Raw genomic sequence first — 15,649 nt, 5'->3', positions numbered from 1 at the left:
CCCAACTTTACACACCTCTCAATCTTGCAGGATCCATCATCTACAGACAGCCCGACCTTGATGGCCATTGTTACTATGCGTTGTGCAGTCAGGATTGCCAGGTGGTCCGATTGGTTAGTCAGAACTGCCCATCCACCATGCCATCCCCTACACCAGCCTTATCCACCACTACGTCTACGTTGCCCCCTGTCACAGAGCGGGATTGGTGCAATGTGTTTCCTCCAAGAATGGTAAGCCTATCCCTCCATCCCTCCTGCTCACTCATGGCCACTGTGAAGACCTTGGTGTATCTGCAATTAGATGCCAGCTTAAGTTCTCATGAAGATCACCAGTCCCAGTTGACACAGGAAGAACGTTGGGCAGGGTTCTTTTATGGCTTTCCAGGGCTGGTCCATGCTTTGCAGGCGTGGATGTTCTTGCCAGGTAGTTGTGTGTTGGAGCTGGAGGTTAAAACTGCCCCCAATGAGAGTGAAGGTGACAGAAGAAGATGGCACACCCCATGGATGTACTGGCACATGGAAAGGGGTGACATACAGGGGAGGGGCAGTTCCGTAGTTTTGCAGGGCTAGAGTGAGGCCAGGGGCTGGAATGAGAGTAGAGAACCCTGAGAACTGTAGGGTGGCCCCATGGCCCAAGGACTCAGACCCACAGCTGCCTTTTTTTCTGCAGAAAGGGGAGACCTGGCCCATGCCGAATTGTTCCCAAGCCACCTGTGAAGGCAACAATATCATCTCTCTGAGCCCACGCCAGTGCCCAGAGGTGAAGGCACCATCTTGCGCCAATGGCTACCCACCCCTGAGAGTGGATGACCAGGATGGTTGCTGCCAGCACTACCAGTGCCAATGTGAGTGGGAAGGAGGGTTCAGCAAGGGGATGTGTGACAGAGAAGAGAGTGGTGTGGACACCAGGAAAGACCTGGTATGCCAAGTGGACAGAACTGAGTCACAGAGCCATAGAGCCCAGTGGGAAGAGAGGAGGGGTCCTCACAGTCTTATGAAGGACCTGCCAGGCAGAGGCTGAAGGGACCATCCATGTGTGTCACAAGGGTACAGTAGTCTCAGGAGTTCCTGGCTTGCAGGCAATGGGGGAGAGGTTGAGCCAGCTGGGTGAGAGCTAGTTCATTAGGTGGTATGGAGGCCCTGCTCTAAGCGACCTGGCACCCACAGGTGTTTGCAGCGGCTGGGGCGACCCGCACTACATCACATTTGATGGCACCTACTACACTTTCCTGGATAACTGCACATATGTGCTGGTGCAACAGATTGTGCCCGTGTTTGGACCCTTCCGTGTGCTCATTGACAACTACTTTTGTGACCTGGGAGACAACGTTTCCTGCCCACAGTCCATCATTGTCGAGTACCACCAGGACCGTGTGGTGCTGACCCGCAGGCCAGTTGGCGGGGTCATGACTAACCAGGTGGATATGCCCTCATATGTGTATGTGTGTGTGTGTGTGGGGGGGTATGTTGTGTCAGGCTTGGTCTGGCATAGGGACCCTCATCCTAAACTTTCTCCTGCTCTCTGTATCCAGATCCTCTTCAACAACAAGGTAGTCAGTCCTGGCTTCCAGCAGAATGGCATTGTCACCTCCAGTGTGGGCATCAAGATGTATGTTACCATCCAAGAGATTGGCGTCCAGGTCATGTTTTCAGGCCTCATCTTCTCTGTGGAGGTGCCTTTCAACTTGTTTGCCAACAACACAGAGGGCCAATGCGGTATGCTCCACTCTGTATATTGTTTGGTTGTTAGAGGCAGCCACCCCAGGGTCTAGAGGGACTTCAGGATATGCACACATCTGATTGTTCCGGGGTGGCTGTGAGACAAGGTGCCAGTTCTGAACCTCAGCAAGAGTGCTCTGGGCACAGCTCTGCCACCCAGCTGCCTGACCCTTGTCTCATCTGTAGGCACTTGTACCAACGACAAGAAGGACGAGTGTCGCCTGCCTGGAGGTGCAATAGCCTCCTCTTGCTCTGAGATGTCCCTCCACTGGAAGGTGCCCAACCAGCCTTTCTGCCAAGGGCCTCACCCAACACCAGCTTCAGTGGTACCTAAGCAGCCACCTGTCCCGTGCCCACCATCGCCAATCTGTCAGCTCATCCTAAGCGAGTAAGACTCCAGGAAACTGAGTAGCTTTGCTGGCCCCATCTGCCAAAACTACTGGGTCTTTAAAAGGCTTCTGAGAAAAATGAGACCAGCCTTCTTGCAGCTCTGGGCAATGTCTCTGGGGATTTTGTCAGATAGTGGTTGTTGTTGCAATGCTCCTGCAGAGCTGGCTGTGGCCAGGTTGGCTAATTTCTGAAGTCCTCTGCCAGTTCCTCTCACTGATATGGCCATCAGTCACTCTGCCTGCACCTGGGCAATACCTAGGGTTTCAGAAGAGGGGAAGGCTGGGGGCAGAGGCACTGGAGGAAGCAATGCTCTGGTTGATACCTTCCCCGGCACACACAGAGGCAGATGTCCCTTGGCTTGGAAGACAGGCTCATATTGCTGAGTCATAGTCCAGGACCTCACCTCCAAGGGGTCATCACAGATCCGGAAGCCCCAGCCGTGAGTGGAATGGATCCACACACCACTGTGTCTGTCTCTGCCCAACCCACAGAGTCTTCCAGGCCTGCCACGATGTCATCTCTCCAATACCGTTTTATGACGGCTGCATTTTTGACTACTGCCACGTGTTGGACTTGGAGGTGGTCTGCTCAGGCCTAGAGCTCTACGCATCACTCTGTGCAGCCCGTGGCGTATGCATCCCCTGGAGAAGCAAGACAAACAACACCTGTCGTGAGTGCCCAGCCGGGTCACATTCCTGTCCTCTGCTGTGCGGATTGATTTAGAGGCATTAGGCAGATGGCCTGAGTGAGGAGAAAGACATCCAGGCGGGGTGAGGGGGGGGCAGTCTTCCCTGGAGGGAAAGGCTTTGGGCTTGTCTGTGAGAAAAGGGACTGTCAAGTTGAGGTATCTTTGGACTTGGGGCCTAGGGTGCTGGCTGTCTTGGACAAGCAACAGAGCTGAGAGCCTAATGTTCTCTGTAGGGCCAGTGGTTCTCAACCAGTAGGTGGAGGGGTCATATGTCAGATATCCTGCATATCAGATACTTACATTATGATTCATAACAGTAGCAAAATTGCAGTTATGAAGTAGCAATGAAATAATTGTGTGGCCATGGGGACCTGTATTAAAGGGTCGCAGCATTAGAAAGGTTGAGAGCCACTGACCTGGGCGGATGGGACGTTGTAGACAGATAGCTGCTGAAGGCTTTTGAGCTGGTGTCAGCACTCAACAATGGCTAGGCCTTGGAGGAACCCAGAAGTGGGGCCTTGAGATGGCATCTCAGGTGTGGCTCTCTCTCTCTCTCCATGCAGCATTCACCTGCCCCGATAACAAAGTATACCAGCCTTGTGGCCCATCTAACCCTTACTACTGTCACAGGGATGATGACATCAGCACTAGCCTGTAAGTGTCAGCTCCCAGGGCTGATGAACTCTGGGTACCCAAGTCTGGTGTTTGACTCTCCTAGGCTGGATTCTTTTTTACTTTCTGCTTCTCACAGGATCCTTCAAGAGGCTGGCTCATCTACAGAGGGCTGCTTCTGTCCAGACAACATGGTACTTCTAAGTACTAATGATTTGATCTGCGTGCCTTCCTGCCAGTGTATGTCCCCAAGAACATGGAGAGTGGGTTTGGAAGGGCAGGATGTGGCTTGACCCCAGATCCCACTACAGTGGCCAACATGGGTACTACTCCTGCCCCTGTCCCTGTGGCCACCCAAAATGACAGGACTTCTCTTTACAGGGTGTCTGGGGCCTCACGGGGAACCCGTGGAGGTAGGTATGAATGGTGGTGCTCTCTGGGGTGAAAGCTTGAGACAGAACGTTCTGGAAACAAAGGGTGTGGCTCTCTGAGTTTAAGAAAGGCCAGAGGAAGGCAGGGAGAGTGCCTACAATGATTGAATTCCCACTTGGGGCTCCCCACCAGCCCTTTGGAGTTCAGGTGGACAGCTGAGAAGCTGAGGAGCTCCTGAGCCTCTGTAGACCCTGGCACAGAGCTCCTGCCCAGATCAGCGACCTAAGCCTCTGCGGACACAGCTCAGAGCAGTGCAGTTAAACAGGATCCAGGAAGGCCTGCTCTGCCTGTGTTCTGAAGTTGCAGGGTGTCTCATGAGGCCTGGTCAGCCCTGTTCTTTCCTGGGACTCCTTTTATCCTGGAGAGACATGTGATGAGGTGTAGGGGGAAGGCTGCGCACCATCTCCCTCTCCCAACTCTGCTCCTGGCCTCTGTGCCTGGCCTTCAGTGCCTCAGGCTTTGCACTTCTGAAGCCCTCTTTCTTAGGCTTGCTGCACAGCCCCTCAGCACATTTGGGACCTGACTATGAGGCTTCCCTGCGGCTGCCCCTGGGCTGAGCAGCTCACTCGCTGGTTAGGTTCATTTATCATTCTCCCACAGCCGGGCCGTACCATCAGCGTCGACTGCCAGGACTGCATCTGCAAAAACGCCACCCTGACCTGCCAAAGGAAGTCCTGCCCAGAGCCCGTCTGTCCAGAGCCTGGTTTGGTGGCGGTGCCTATAGCCCTGGAGGCTGGCCAGTGTTGTCCCCGGTTCAGCTGTGGTGAGCCTTTGCTACTGTCTCCATGCCCATGGGTAGGACTGTCTCTTGGGGAGTCATGAGTGCACCACGTCAACATGGTCTCAGGAGGCTAGGAGGAGAAGCCGTGGTCTCCCAGGCTCTGCACACTGCTTGATTATAGGGACCTTGCTGTGTTCTGATCTGGCAACCTCTTAGCATGTGTTCTTCAGGTGTGTGTGGTGGGGACTCCTCTGCCTAGCCTGAAGAGGCTGGTTGTGGGATCCTGGGTGTTGTCATGACATCCTGTGGTGGGGTAGTCCCTTGGAGTAGAAAAGAAGCAGATCCAGAGTGATCCCGGCCCCTGACAGCTTTCTCTACCCACAGTCTGCAACTCTAGCTACTGTCCTCCTCCTCTGCGCTGCCCGGAGAATTCTAGCCTGATGGTCACGTATGAGGAGGGAGCCTGCTGCCCGAGACAAAACTGCAGCAGTGAGTATCCCTGGCCCTTGCAGTAAGACACACCAGGGCCTGAAATTTCCCAGGGGGACAAGCAGACGAAGGCACTGGTGGTCGGAGATGGGTGATTGCTTGCGGGGAAGCCCTTGGCGTGAAGGAAGCCTGATGTGCGCTAGTATCCAGCAGCAGGAATTACTGATGCAGTGGTCAGGCTGTGCCCTGCAAGGCCCAGGCTACAGCCAATGTATCTCTTGGACAGGTCGGAAGGGCTGCGAAATCAACGGAACTGTCTATCAGGTAGGAACGACTGGTGCTCAGGCCTTACAGCCTACAGGGATTGAATTCCCACTTTGGGCTCCTCACCAGCCCTTTGGAGCTCAGGTGGACAGCTCTCGAGCCTCTGTAGACCCTGGCACAGAGCTCCTGCCCAGATCAGTGACCCAAGCCTCTGTGGACATAGTTCAGAGCAGTGCAGTTAAAGTTGGCTCCCGTCTCCTTGAAGCTGCCAATACCTGAGGTCTGGGGCCATCAGGGTTCTAAAAGCTCTGATACCCTCTGAAATTATACTGGATACGCCTGCACCACACCTCCCCCATCTGTAATTTCCCCACGCCAGTGTGTGGTCTCTTGGGTCACCTGACATAGAGACAGTTATATGTCTGCTCTACCCTGTGACAGTGCCTCAATTACGGTCTCTTCATGATGAGGTGACACCGAGGATCATCTTCTAGGGAATGGGTCAGCTTGGTGGGCAGCTAGGGCAACCAGCAGGTCACCATATAGGGAAATCTTCTTCCCCCGAGCCCACTAATGCCCAACTCTGACTTTTCTAGCCCGGTGCCGTGGTCTCCTCCAGCCTATGTGAAACATGCTTGTGTGAGGCATCCAGCAATCCCCTTTTAGGTGTCTTTGTGGTCAACTGTGAGACTGAGCTCTGTAACACCCAGTGTGCTAAGGTGAGCACTGGTCCCATCTCTGCTCTCAGCACCCTGCGCCAATGGCCTGGACTCAGGCAGCACACCATTCTTCCTGCAGGGCTTTGAGTACCAGGCCAAGCCAGGGCAGTGCTGTGGCCAGTGTGTGCCGAAGACCTGCCCTTTTAAAACCAACAGCAACTCTACGTACTTCTACCTTGTGAGTAGCTGGGACTATGCTAGGTGAACCGCAGGAAGCGGGAGGAGAGATGCAGGGAACGGCAGACCACAGGCTCTGCAAAGGCTCCACACAGGGTGGGTCAAAGCCACAACATTCCCCCAAAGAGCTACAACGTCCCTGGCCCACGTACAGAAAGCATGAAAAGGAAAGCATCTGTGAACTGAGCAAACAGGGTGCTGGGGGTACTGGACCCTGATTGGCCTAAATCCTGGAGACTCGGGGACGACCAGGCAGGGTCTCGGGGATTCCAGAACAAAAAGGTCCTAGTACCCTGGGGGCACTCCGGAAGCTAAATCTGGTAGACATATACCTGGCCTATGCCAGTGTCACTCTGGAGGCTAATAGGCTGTGGGGAGACAGAGGATGGGCACTCACTATTGAGGCTGGGCCTCCTTTCAGCCTGGTGAGTCCTGGCCAGAACCTGGAAACCCATGTGTGACTCATAAGTGCGAGATCTTCCAAGATATGTTCGTGGTTGTGACGACGAAGAGAGAGTGCCCCAAGTTGAACTGCCCGAAGGTAAGTTGAGGCTTCCCCGCTCCAGCTAAGGAGGCAGCTCACCTGGAGATGAGGGGGAGGTTTATCCCCTCGAGTGGAGAGGCTCCCTAGTCTTCGTGCGTGCATTTGGGCTTGTGTCTCGTTCCTCCGTTTCTCAATGCCTCGTTGCCACTGGCACCCACAATGGCCCGTTTGTTGGCACAGGACCAGGCTCGGCTGAGAGAAGACGGTTGCTGCTATGACTGTGTCATGCCCCAGCAGAGTGAGTAGGGATCTGACAAGGAAGGGGTCAACCCCAGCCTAAGCACCCAGGAAGTTACTGAACAGACACTGACTTCTGTCTCACTTCCTGTCCTCTCAGAATGCGCAGTGCATGAAAGACAGCAGATCATCCGTCAACAAAACTGCAGCTCTGAGGGTCCAGTGAGCCTCTCCTACTGCCAGGGCAACTGCGGTGACAGCACCTCTATGTACGAGCCTCAGGGAGCCCCAGGGGAGAGTGTTCAGAGATGCAGTTGGTGGGGTGGGGTGGAGTGGGGTATACGGTGCACTCAGACCCAGGAGCAGGACAGGGCAGAGGCAGAGGATGAGAAAGAGGGTGTGTGGTTCCTAGAGGAGACCCTTATGATAACTCGGGAATCTCAGGGTGGTGTCAGCAGGGTTCCAAGACACTTGGGGGTATACTGACTACTTTTAAAGCACTATTTCTGTTTGTGGAAGTATCTCAGAGACACAGCCCTGATTACTCATTAATGACTTGCTGGGCATCCGGCTACAGACTTAAGACAACCTGGTAGCCAAAGGCAGCTGTGGCAGAAAGACAGTAGCCAAAGGCAGCTGTGGCAGAAACATTTGCCCCCCGGGGCAATTGGCAAGTGAGCCAGTAGGGTCTTGAACACAGGGTGACAAGGACCTCAGGAACTTAGCACTGTGCCTGCTGGACTCAGGGCCTGTGGCAGGTGCAGGCAGCTTCCTGCAAGGCCTGGTGCTGAGCAGCTCTCTCCACAGGTACTCCCTGGAGGCCAACACGGTGGAACACAAGTGCGAGTGCTGCCAGGAGCTGCAAACCTCGCGGAGGAACGTGACTCTGCACTGTGATGACGGCTCCAGTCGTACCTTCAGCTATACCCAGGTTGAGAAGTGTGGTTGCCTGGGCCAGCTGTGCCATGCTCCAGGTGACACAAGCCACTCAGAGTCCACAGAACCAGAGTTCAAGTCCAGAGAAAGTAAGGAACATGACCAGTGGTCAGCACTCAGGGCCAGCGAGGAGGCTCATGAGCCTTCCCAGTAAACTGAGCTGCACTGCTGTCCCAACACACCACCGAGAAGTCCTCCCGAGGCCAGCAGGGCATGCGCTTTTGTCCACGTGACTTGAATTCCAGACCTTCTACCTACCCACCACTCCCTTTTCAAGATGGCATCAACCTCCACTGTTCTCGGAGGTGGGAGAGGCCTCTACTCACCCACCGCTTAGGAGCATGAGGGTCCCGGGCTCCGTTGGAAAGAACTTCCTTATCGCCAAAGGGTTCCATGAATGCCAGTCCCTTGGACGAAGGCATCAGATGCTTGGCCTCACTCTCACCTCAGCCCTGCACCTGTGCCCCTCACCCTCTGCGCCCTCAGGAAATGACCGATATGTTTTATAAATATACTCAGAGCATTTGTGGATGGTGTGTGTGTTTCTTTAAACAAAACAAAACATGTCCATAGACACAGGAACTGACAAGCCTGAACTCCAGAGGGCTTATATTCAGGCTGTTCACAAGAGCCCTGGCAGCCCAGTGAGTGCCACTGGGGAGTCAGTCCTCTACCTCTATTTGCTGAGAGGATTTGTCCCAAAGGGTGACAGTCACTACACAGAACCTAACAGGAGCCTGGCTGATGCTCAGAGTCAGAGGCATCCTGGGAGAGGACAATGGCGGGGGGGGGGGGGGGGGGAGGGGGGGAGGGGAGTGAGTGATTGGTGAATGGGGAAGTGATTGAATGAGTTGGAAAATGAGTGGGTAAATGAGGAAGGGAGGAAGTGAGTTAGCGGGCGAATGAGTGTGCAAGTGAGCAAATGAGCTAGAGACTGAGGAGATTGACGAACGAGTGGGTAAGGGAGTGACCGATGGAGTTGGTGAATTAGTGCACTAGTAACAAAGCACTTGAGTGAGGGAGGGAGCGATCGAATGCACGAGTGACTGCGTGGACGGGTAAGTGGACTAGGAAGTAGGTGGATGAATGACTGAATAAATGAGTGAACGGATTAGTGAGTGAGAAAGTGAGTAAATGAGTGAGCGGCCAGTGAATGAATGAATGAGTGAGTGAATGAATGAATGAGTGAGTGGATGAATGAGTAAGTGCATGAATTTATGAATGGGAGGGGCCTGGTGGCACCCAGGCTGAGCTGAGCAAGTTTGGATGTCCCCGTGCCCACAAAGACCTGAAGGGGAGGCTGAGTAGCCCATGGGCCGCCCATACACGTACCACCCCTCAGCGCTCAGGACTTCCAGACCTCATCAAGAGCAGACCCATGGAGGGCAGGAGGACAGGTGTTTCTAGAGCCAGACACTAGAGGGTGGGGGGTGGCGGGCGAAATGTCAACCTTTTGGACCCAGACATTTGCTAGGAGGCTGGAACTGCAACCTGACAGGACAGGAGATAACCAGCTAGACCTTTTTGGGTCCCTGGAGGCATCCTGGAGCTCAGGGTGGGGGCCTTAGACCCGCCCGTGGCCGCTGACCACGTGAGGAGCGAATAGAGTCGGGTGCAGTCAGATTCTGTCTAAATGTCTCTGCTGTGGCACTAGGGAGGAACACGGCTCCCATGTAGGTCTTTGTCTCACCCAGCAAGGAAGCGTGCTAATGGCCGGCATAGTGTGTACATGGGAACACAGCCTCATGTATCCGAGCCCAGCCTCTGGGAATTCAATGGCCACTGCTTCTATTTCATGCTGCCTCGGATAGCAGAACCGGGCTTGGTTGGCTCTGGTCTGGGGCCCAGGGGCCTGCCAGCCTTCACTTGGGAGATCGGGTTTTGGAAGTCCAGTTGTGTTCCTCAAAGCTACCACAAGGTGGTGCAAGCCCAGTTCTGCACCTTTGTAATGCTCTGCTTCTGGGCTTTGTTCTTGGGTTGGACTGTCCCTTGAGGACAGCAGGAAGAGCCTCAGGGCTGCAGGGTCTAAGGAAGAGTGTGAGGACAGCTCTCTGGCTCTTCCCGAACATGCCCCCTAGACAGGCAAGCTCTGGGTTCAGCTGGGGAGCTATAGTCCTTCCACCTGCCTGCCTGCCCTGCCAGTCAAGGCCTGGGCTGGTTGCCAAGGCACCTTCAGGTACACCCTGCCTGAATGTAGTCTTCAAGAGTAGGAAATCAGAGACAGATCCCATCCCTATCAGGCCCCTAGGCCACAAAGGGTTTTGTTCTAACGGCAGGCCTTACAATATGCCTGGCGTTGAGTTTCAGGCAGAAAAGTCCTGTCATCAAGATATTAAGGGTTACAGATTCCCCTAGGCAAGTCCCACAGCTTCCCTGCTTGCTTGGGCTATTTACCTCCAGCAGTATGGCCTGCACTGGGGCTTGACACCTATCCATGACCAGTGCTGATGGGGGCTACTCCCTGGCTAAGACCCTGTGACCTTTCGTGCAAGCAGGAAGTATATCCTGTGACCCCTGAGGCTGGCTGGCTCGGCAGGCTCTGCTGCCTGCTTACCCCACTGACCTCTTAGTGGCTGCCAGTCTCTAATCAGTGTCATTGCCCCTGGAGAGGATCAGGTATCCCAGGGAGCCGCCTCTTCCTCTTAGAGTGGGGTAGCGTGGTGGTCACTAATCCCCTAGCTCTTGGAGTACCCGTAGGCTGAGGTCCTCCCTCTGCGTCACTTCTGCCGCCTAGAACCATGGCAGGTGTGCTGGCAGGAAGCAGCCGGAGTGGAAGTGGTTACCCGCCTTACCTGGACACCCTGCCCACAGCTTCTTCAGCCAGATTGTGCAATGCATTGTTTCTGGAAACAGCCAAGGAGCTGGACAGATGCCCCACACACCTTCGTGGTAGTCTCCACCCTGACCACAGGGGTAGCCCCTTGACCCCACACCTGGGCTTTACACGGAAGGGGACAAGGAAACCTTTTACTGCCCATATAGCAGAACAAGGCCGCATAGGTCTTGAGAAGGCCTAATTTTAGGAGCCCTGTAGGAGGCACAAAGTTGAGTTCCACCCTCTATATTTTGGGAGAGAAAAGTTGAGAAGTTGAGATGCAGATGGACAGAGGGTAGGGTAGGCTCCCCCTGACCCCTCACCTGGCATCCCCAGCACCTTGTTTTCACCCATAGTGGGGTGCCTACTTGGTCTGAGGCCAGAGCCAAGTACAGTTCCCTGTGATAGTCCTAGGAAGGCAAGGTGGGGAGGGAACACTTGTCTAGGGGTCTACTGGCGAGAGGGAGCAGCACAAAGCTAGAATGGGCACGTAGTCCATTAAGGGTCAGAGGTCAGAGGCCTCTTCAAGTCTCATGGCCTAATTCTAGTTGACCTGTGGTCTTCCAAAGGTTAAGATAATGGTGAGTTGGTGTTTGAGGCTATGTCTATGTCCAGAAGTGGGGGAGGGACCCCTCATTGTTTCTACAGCCAAGCAAAAAGTGTTGCAATCCACAAGTCCCAAGATAAGATGACCAGAAGTGGACCCTCAAGTAGACATGTGCAGACCTGCTCAATCACCATCTGCCATAGTTGCCCTACCCCCACCCCAAAGCGGTTGTTCAGATCCCTAAACCCACTTATAGGCCAGGCTTAGGTCTACCCCTGAGGTCCCCATTCCTGAGTGATGGATTTCTGTGGCTTGATGGGGATGCCACGTAGAGTATAAGCATGCAAATGTCCCTAAGACGGGTCACAGCTGACACAGCCAAGCGTAAACCCATCTTCCTTCAAGGCAAACAGCTCGGGCACTCCATGACACTGCAGGTCAGCTGCCAGCAAGCAGTGAGCAAGCCCACTTTACCATCAACAGGTCCCTAGGCCTGTGCCCAGCTCAGGCCTAGCTGACAATAGCCTTCAGCCCATTTCCCCTGTTAAGAGTGCAAAGGGCTCCAGCCTTAGTGGTGCAAACTCCGTCAATCACAGTCTAGGCAGGGGATGCTGAGGAGGACAGTTGTGTCTAGGGGCACCTGCTAGGACAACCACAGTCTATTCACATTCTGCTTCCATCCTCTTCCTTCCATCCAGAGGGGCCCCACCTGGCCCAGAGAGCATCACCTCAGTGGTGCTTCAGGGAGCGACGTAGCCCCCAAGGGTCCCGTGCCTCTGACATTTCCCAGGTAAGAGGGACACCTTACCTCACATACTGAAACACAGCTCAGGGGGTCAGGTGTTTCTGCCATCTCTGGACTTGGATTTCTTCCTGTACCCCAGCCATTTCCATCAAGATGGGCGAGGGCAGCTTCCTCTCCACAGAGCCTTGCTCAACATGAAGCCGGCTGGGTCTGGGCTTTCCTCTGTGAGTAGGGCAGTTTCCTACTGGCCCACTGCCAGAAAAGCTTCTGCAGTCTGAGGTTGTGCCCATCTTCAACAGGCAACTCCTGAGCCTCTAGGCTCCACGAAAGATGAGCATCCCTGAGACTCCCTTTCTTGCTGTGAGCCCTGGGGACCCTGGGGAGAAGCACCCCCCCCCCCAGTATAGAAACCATGTACTCAGAATCTGCTCTGGGTCCTTGTTCCCAGTACCCTGCTAAGGTGGCCCTGCTGGGACCAGAGCCTGTGTTGGCTTAGGAAGTCCTTGGCAGCTGTCTTGAGAACTGGGATGTTAAACAGCTGTCCTGAGATTGTATCCACACCCCCAAAATGGTCTCTGCACTGATGATTGGCTTGGTTTTGTAAATTCGGCTTTTAGAGAGCTCAGTGTCATTGCTCACTTGTTTGCGTGTGGGGGCGTGCCTAGTCATACCTGCAGGTCCCAGGCTGCTGTATGGACATATGCATGCATATTCAGGCTCGCCTGGACAGGCTTGACCCTGCAGGAAGGAACTCCCTCTACCCCTGCTCCTCTTAGACAGTGACACACTTACCCCTCTTTTTAAAGAGGGATGTGGCAGTAGCTCTGGCCCATCTGTGGGCTGCAGCTGGCAGCCCCTCTCCAAACATAGGAGTCTGAGCTAAATGGGCAAGAGACCTTGTGACTAAGTTACCCCTTCAGGTCTCCGCTGTGTCCTTTGGGCTTTCTCACGACACCCCTGGTGACAATTCAGAACACACTGGCCTCAGGAAGCTCTGTCCTTGTGCCCCCAGGAGCATGGACTAACAGTGAATGTGCTTCCTCCTTGCTCCTTTCCAAGCATTGACTGTATCCCTGCTATGGGGTGACATGAGGGACCCTGGGTCAGAAAGCATCTGGACAATAAGATAGTGGAGGGGTTTTCTGGGCCTATGTCTCCTACGAGAGACCAGTTGTACCGGTCAGGCTATGCCTCTCCTTTCCCAGTGCCCAAACCTGCATGGGGTGTGCCCTTTGGCTAGGTTGGGGCTCCATAGCTCAGTCACCACAGGGGCCCTGTGGCTAGGTGGTACGAGCCTGCTGGGGAGAGGCCAAAGCAGCCTGGGTGTGGGTATCCAGCTGGCTTTGCTACCAGGCATCTCTCTCAGCACAGGGCTGCGAGGAAGGAGGCCACAGGCCTCTCAGCAAACCTCGCGGGTAACGAGTCAACAACAGGGTTCCTGGAGGGGAGGGAAGGGCCTGTTTGTCCACTTGGCATCTCTGTTCAGAGACAGGACACCGAGGCCCCATTTTGTTTGCTCTCCCTCAATCTGTCTAATCCTGAGCAAACCTGGTGGCAGGGGGCTGCTTCTCACCTTTCTCTCTGTACCAACCCCACGCACGTCCCAACTTTCCCATCTGTGCCAGCACAGGGCTACCTAACTACTGAGAGACAACACAAGGCCTTGGCCCAGTGTAGGCATGCTGGTAATGGGAGGGGACACCTGCAACACCTGCCCTATCCACCTGTACCACCTGCCCCATCCACCTGCAACACCTGCCCCATCCATTGGCTGTCAGACTCCTGTGCCACCCTCTCCTGGAGTTCACCCTGGAGATGATTGATTTCCTCTTCTGAGCCCCTGCTTTCTCCCTGGCCCTGGTCTACACCTCACTTGGGCATCCATGTCAAGCTGAGGCTTGTGGCTGCTCCTCTCGACCCTCCCATCTACCTATTCTTCAACTCACAGCTAGCACAGGACACTCTGAGGGACACTTTTAATCTTGATAGGGTTTGAATTTCCAGGTATGTTGCAAAAATAGAACCAAGAGCTCCCATGTGACCCCTCCCTGGATTCACCAATATGTGCTTTCCTGTCTGTGTCACCTTTTGCTTACGCACAGTGTATGTACATATTCCTTTCTTTTTGAACCACCAGGGTTTACGAAGTGTGCCTTTCACCTGGTAGATATGGGTGTATCCCCCTGGAAACAGGGCGGAGGTCACACCAGAGGAGTTCACCTGGCCACAAGGCCACCATTCAGACCCGTGGGACTTCTACCACGTGGCTGCATTTGTCATCACAGCTGTTCACTCCTATCCATATTGAGCCCCTCATCTTGTCCTCTGCACCCCCACATCCCAACCTGCTCATCTATACTAGGGCTAGGCTACCTTACTGTTGAGAGCCACTAACAAAGCTTTGCCCCCCCCCTCAGCCATTGTGGGTGCATTCGTCATAGCTGTTGACTCATGGCTAGAGTCATAGAAGTGCATGTATGTAGTTCCTTTGATCCAGGAAATGTCTTCAGTGCTTCTTTGTTTCTTCTTTCTTCTTGTTCAAGGCCAGAGGCATCGGATCCCCCACAACTTGGGTACAGGTGGTTGCGAGCTGCTCTACGAGGGTTCAGCAGGTGTGATACATGATCTTAGCCACCGAGCCATTTCTCCAGCCCTGCTTCTGTCTTTCTTGCCCTTGTCCTTTTGAGAGGTGTAGGTTGCTGCATAGAACCCCACATCTGGCCTTCATGTTAGGTTGGATGTGCTCCAGACAGGGACATGGGTTTGGCCTGGTCCACTTCCACTCATGTCCAGGGATGTCCCCCACCCCCACCCCAACTGGACTGTCACTAGGACAATTGTCTTCGTCCCTTGGCTCAAAGCTTCCCTAGTGAGAAGTTGCTCCCTCTATGTCTTTTCTGGCTCTGCCTGAGTGGCACCCACCAAAATTTTCTGACCCTTCCCCCTTTTCTTCTTGGCTTTCTTCTGTAGGAAAGATTTCCCCTTTCATCCTATTTATTTTGAATATTTTATTTATTTTTAAGAATTTCACACACATAAACAACAAAATATAATAATCATATCTATTCTCTCTCTCTCTCTCTCTCTCTCTCTCTCTCTCTTTCTCTCTCTCCCTCTCCCTCACTTGCTCTTTGATAACTCACTAAGCCCAGTTAATGCTGTTCATGCCTGCATAGGTGTGGAGCATCCGCTGCAGTATAGGAAGCCTACCAGAGGCCACATCCTTAAGGAAGAACGGTTCTTCCTCCCCTCAGGTGCTATCAATTGCCAGTATCTCTTCAGTATGGGGTAAGACCCCCCCATCTATGTCAGAATTTTGCCTGGCTTGATCTGGTGCAGAGAACCATTAGCACTGGGAGTTCTTGACTGTGGTAGCCATGTTGTGCCCAGAAGATAGCATCTCACAGCATCCCTTCCATTCCTTTGGTCCTAACATTTTCCCGTCTTCTTCCACGGTGTTCCCTGAACCTCGGCAGTGGGTGGTGTTAAGGATGTCCTGTTTAGGGATGAGTGTTCAATCTGGTCCACAGCACTATGACTAGCAATGCATCTTTCCGCTGACTGCTTCTCTCTCACCACACTTCTGAGGAGCCCAGGTCTGTCAGCACTGGGAGCTGGGTGGACACCGATTTTTTTATTTTCATAATTTTTAAAGGAATTAATCAGTCAGCAAGACTCCTTACTTGATAGAAATGCCAGGATCAGGCAAAAGCAAGAAGACTCTGCTTAAACTGA

At 53.8% G+C, this 15,649-nt stretch overlaps 1 protein-coding gene across 1 annotated transcript in view; it reads left to right on the top strand.

Annotated features, from left to right (window-relative positions):
• The window catches only part of MUC5AC (mucin 5AC, oligomeric mucus/gel-forming), a gene marked incomplete at its 5' end in the record, with an annotated part of 31,263 nt that extends 23,180 nt beyond the window's left edge, over positions 1-8,083 (top strand). Inside the window, 18 exons of the mRNA XM_084802827.1 lie at positions 31-230; positions 670-844; positions 1,167-1,417; positions 1,532-1,715; positions 1,905-2,106; positions 2,600-2,778; positions 3,360-3,450; positions 3,548-3,648; positions 3,790-3,821; positions 4,441-4,603; positions 4,946-5,050; positions 5,277-5,314; positions 5,851-5,973; positions 6,053-6,151; positions 6,572-6,691; positions 6,875-6,932; positions 7,032-7,140; positions 7,679-8,083. Coding sequence (XP_084658953.1) covers positions 31-230; positions 670-844; positions 1,167-1,417; positions 1,532-1,715; positions 1,905-2,106; positions 2,600-2,778; positions 3,360-3,450; positions 3,548-3,648; positions 3,790-3,821; positions 4,441-4,603; positions 4,946-5,050; positions 5,277-5,314; positions 5,851-5,973; positions 6,053-6,151; positions 6,572-6,691; positions 6,875-6,932; positions 7,032-7,140; positions 7,679-7,961 — 2,513 coding nt within the window. The 3' untranslated portion in view covers positions 7,962-8,083. The remainder of the gene's footprint in view (positions 1-30; positions 231-669; positions 845-1,166; positions 1,418-1,531; positions 1,716-1,904; positions 2,107-2,599; positions 2,779-3,359; positions 3,451-3,547; positions 3,649-3,789; positions 3,822-4,440; positions 4,604-4,945; positions 5,051-5,276; positions 5,315-5,850; positions 5,974-6,052; positions 6,152-6,571; positions 6,692-6,874; positions 6,933-7,031; positions 7,141-7,678) is intronic.
• Positions 8,084-15,649: the final 7,566 nt, after the last annotated feature.

The sequence above is a fragment of the Acomys minous genome (assembly GCF_964271855.1).
Source record: "Acomys minous genome assembly, chromosome: 2".
Taxonomy (NCBI): domain Eukaryota; kingdom Metazoa; phylum Chordata; class Mammalia; order Rodentia; family Muridae; genus Acomys; species Acomys minous.
This window is presented reverse-complemented; position numbering and strand designations above follow the sequence as displayed.